Consider the following 4,548-nt stretch of genomic DNA (forward strand, 5'->3'; position numbering starts at 1 on the left):
CAAATCTTATATCGTTTTGAAGCCCCGGATGTTAGCTTTCTAACCCAACTGGAACCGCATCATTTGGACCTCTGTAGCTCAAGTTATGGTCGTTTAAGTGCGAAGAGGTCGGCTTGACAGCTTTCCGGTTCTTTCATTTCTTCATGAGCTCTCCAACTTTTCATGCTTCTTTCTTCATTCCCTTGATCCAATCTTTGCCTCCTAAACCTTAAATCACTTAACAAACATATCAAGGCATCTAATAGAATCAAGGTGAATTAAATTTATCTATTTTGAGTTCTAAAAAGCATGTTTTCACTCTTAAGCACAATTAAAGGAGAATATACAAAACCATGCTATTTCATTGGGTAAATGTGAGAAAAGGTCTACAAAATACTCTAAATTCAATACAAGATAAACCGTCAAATTGGGGTTTGTCATACAGCAAACTGGAAAAGCTAGCTCTGGCACTCTTGACCTCTTCACAGAGGTTAAAACAATATTTCCAAGGTCACCAGATTGTCGTAAGGACGGACCAAGGAATCCGACAAGTGCTCCGAAAACCCGATTTAGCGGGAATGATGATGACTTGGTCCATTGAACTTTCCCAATATGACATACGGTATGAATTCCGGCAAGCAATCAAGGCATAAGCGATGGCTGACTTCTTGGTAGAAGTGACGGGGGATCCAACCGAAGAGACGGACACACGGTGGAAGCTCCACGTGGACGGAGCCTCCAATCAGACGTCCGGGGGCGCCAGGATCCTTCTGGAAAGCCCAGCCGGGGTCGTATACGAACAGTCGATCAAGTTCGAATTTCCCATCTCGAACAACCAAGCAGAATACGAAGTCCTCATAGGGGGCTTAGCCCTAGCAACGGAAGTTGGAGCGACAAGGTTGGAAATATGCAGCGATTCACAAGTAGTCACCTCCCAAGTAAACGGGAGCTACCAAGCCAAAGACTCACTATTACAAAAATACTTGGAGAAAGTCAATGATTTGAGCCAGAAGTTTGAGGAGGTCACGATCCACCACGTTCCAAGAGAAAGGAACACACGGGCAGATATCCTATCAAAACTGGTTAGCACGAAACCGGGAGAAGGTAACCGATCGCTCATCCAAGGTATGGTGAGGGAGCCGGCAGTCACTCTGCACCTGTCAAGACTAATATGACAGTGGAAGTCTATGTAGACGACATCCTCGCGAAAACTACGCGACCCGACGACCTCCTGAATGACCTGGCAAATGTATTCGCGTCTCTCCGACAACACGGTATGAGGCTCAATCCCCTCAAATGTGCCTTCGCCATGGAAGCTGGAAAGTTCCTAGGGTTCATGATAACTCAAAGGGGGATAGAAGCTAACCCTGAGAAATGCCAAGCGATACTCCAGATGAAGAGCCCGGGTTGTATCAAGGACGTCCAGAGATTGGCAGGACGACTCACCTCGTTATCCCGTTTTCTCGGAGCTTCGGCAACAAAATCCCTACCCTTCTTTAACCTTATGAGGAAAGGGATAGCATTTGAATGGACGCCCGCATGCGAGGAAGCTTTTAGACACTTCAAGGAAATCCTGGCGACACCCCCTGTGCTCGGAAAGCCAAAAGCCGGGGAGCTGTTATACCTATACCTCGCCATAACAGGAGAAGCCCTGGCTGCGGTTTTGGTACGAGAAGAAGGAAGAGCTCAACAGCCAGTCTATTTCATGAGCAGAGCCCTACAAGGGGCAGAACTAAGGTACAGCAAACTGGAAAAGCTAGCTCTGGCACTCTTGACCTCTTCGCGGAGGTTAAAACAATACTTCCAAGGTCACCAGATTGTCGTAAGGATGGACCAAGGAATCCGACAAGTGCTCCAAAAACCCGATTTAGCGGGAAGGATGATGACTTGGTCCATTGAACTTTCCCAATATGACATACGGTACAAACCCCGGCAAGCAATCAAGGCACAAGCGATGGCTGACTTCTTGGTAGAAGTGATGGGGGATCCAACCGAAAAGACGGACACACGGTGGAAGCTCCACGTAGACGGAGCCTCCAATCAGACGTCCGGGGGCGCCGGGATCATTCTGGAAAGCCCAGCCGGGGTCGTATACGAACAGTCGATCAAGTTCGAATTTCCCATCTCGAACAACCAAGCAGAATACGAAGCCCTCATAGGGGGCTTAGCCCTAGCAACGGAAGTTGGAGCGATAAGGTTGGAAATATGTAGCGATTCACAAGTAGTCACCTCCCAAGTAAACGGGAGCTTCCAAGCCAAAGACTCACTATTACAAAAGTACTTGGAGAAAGTCAAGGATTTGAGCCAGAAGTTTGAGGAGGTCACGATCCACCACGTTCCAAGAGAAAGGAACACACGGGCAGATATCCTATCAAAACTGGCTAGCACGAAACCGGGAGAAGGTAACCGATCTCTCATCCAAGGTATGGTGAGGGAGCCGGCGGTCACTCTGCACCTGTCAAGGCTAAGCCCCCTCGGTTGGACCCCATCACCAGCTTCTTAGAAAACGGCAAACTGCCCGACGACGAAAAGGATGTTAAGAAACTGAGAAGGGAAGCAGCCCCTATTGAAATGCCTACACCCCGACCAAACGGACTACGTCCTCAGGGAAGTCCATGAAGGGTGTTGCAGCCATCACATAAGGGGCAAAGCCCTAGCAAGAAAATTAATCCGAGCTGGATACTATTGGCCATCAATGATGGCAGACTCTAAAGAATTCGTTAGAAAGTGCATCAAGTGTCAAGAGAACGCCAATTTCCACAAGGCACCGGCCTCCGAGCTAAGCTTGTTAACGTCTTCCCGGCCATTCTCTCAATGGGGAGTCGACCTCTTGGGGCCCTTCCCGGTTATCCTAGACAAGTCAAGTACCTCATAGTCGCCAATGACTACTACACCAAATGGATAGAGGCCGAGCCGCTGGCTAGCATATCCTCATCCAATTGCAGGAAGTTCATATGGAGGCAAGTGATGACACGGTTCGGCATCCCGGAGATCGTTATCTCGGACAACGGGACACAATTTACCGACAAGAAGTTCACGGAGTTCCTCACCAGCCTGGGTATAAGACAAAAGTTCTCCTCAGTTGAGCACCCCAAAACAAACGGACAGGTTGAGTTCGCAAACAAGATCATCCTGTTAAGACTTAAGAAGCGGCTGGATGATAAAAAAGGTGCTTGGGCCGACGAGCTCGCCTCGGTCCTCTGGTCCTACCGTACAACCGAACAGTCATCTACCGGAGAAACTCCCTTTCGACTAACATATGGGCTAGACGCAGTAATACCCGTGGAGATCGGGGAGCCGAGCCCACGACTACTTTTGAAGGGAGTGGAGGAAGCTATGGAGAAGGACCTAATAGACGAAGTCAGAGAGATGGCCCACCTGACAGAAACAGCGCTGAAGCAAAGAATGGTCCTGCGCTATAACACCAAAGTACTCAGAAGAGAGTTTGAACCAAACGACCTCGTCTTAAGGCGCAACGACATCGGCTTACCGACCCCGGGAGAGGGCAAACTGACGGCAAACTGGGAAGGTCCCTACAGAGTTAAAGAGGTGATCGGCAAAGGCGCTTTCAAGTTGGAAAGGCTCAATGGTAAAGAGATCCCAAGAACGTGGAACGCGAGCAACTTGAGAAGGTTCTACTCCTATTGCACGTGACGGTTTACCGACCAAACGAGCTAAGTAGTCAATCCATGAAATTGTACTTTTCACTATGGCTTATAGACCTTTTGTGCAATTACCGACTAACATATACTTGTCAAAAGTTTTGTTTGTTTACTTTTCTTAAACAACCCATTGCGCAAATGAACTCCACGCAACGCGACGATAATACGTGGCCCCGGGACTGATCACCCCGGGAGCCCGTCAACTACCACAACAACGAACGGCTACACTAAAGAGTCACAACCTGGCTCAGCCAGAATACCATCAATACGGTAAAACTAGTACGAATAACAACGGTGAATATAAACGGCGACACAACCAAACGAACAGGAAAGTGTTAGCTACAATAAGACGGGCAAACGACCCAAAAATTGTTCACAAAAGTTAAACAAAACAGATTATGAAAAGTTTCACGAAGTTACACAATATAAGAAATCATTTCCTAGGCATGTCAACAATCTTGCCGTCTTTAATCATCTTGAAGACACCAATTGCCAACGTGTCGAAGTCAGGGGCAACGATCTTGACCTGAGCCTTAAGGGCTTCCTCAGTCGCCAGTATTGCACCTTTCCCCTGCTTAACGACCTCCTTATACTTTGTTTTCCACCACGCGAGCTCAGTCTCGACAGCCTCCTTCGCCAGAACAGCCTCGTCGCGTTCCTTCTCTAGTGCGGTGACTCGCCCTTGAGCCATGCCGACTTGACCCTCCAAGGCCATTTCCCGCTCGACAAGTCGTGAAACGGTGGCATCAGACTGTTCCAATTTTTTCTTAGCAGCAGAGGCCTTATTTTCGGCGGCCTGGAGCTTCTCATTAGCTTGGGTAAGTTGCTCCCGAAGTGTTTCAACTTCACGCTTAAAAGCATTGTTCGCCTTCTCGACAGATTCCAACCTCTTGCGGAGAGATTCCAT

At 48.3% G+C, this 4,548-nt stretch overlaps 1 protein-coding gene across 1 annotated transcript; it reads right to left on the reverse strand.

The window, feature by feature from the left end:
* Positions 1–4,074: 4,074 nt before the first annotated feature.
* On the reverse strand, positions 4,075–4,548 carry LOC107472085 (uncharacterized). Its single transcript, XM_016091673.1, has one exon. The coding sequence runs from the start codon at positions 4,546–4,548 to the stop codon at positions 4,075–4,077; it is 474 nt and encodes a 157-aa protein (XP_015947159.1).

This window comes from Arachis duranensis, chromosome 1 (genome assembly GCF_000817695.3).
Source record: "Arachis duranensis cultivar V14167 chromosome 1, aradu.V14167.gnm2.J7QH, whole genome shotgun sequence".
NCBI classification, from domain to species: domain Eukaryota; kingdom Viridiplantae; phylum Streptophyta; class Magnoliopsida; order Fabales; family Fabaceae; genus Arachis; species Arachis duranensis.

What these genes read in the sequence shown, in the direction of transcription:
- LOC107472085 (XM_016091673.1), bottom strand. Translation starts at nt 4,548, where the DNA reads ATGGAATCTCTCCGCAAGAGGTTGGAATCTGTCGAGAAGGCGAACAAT.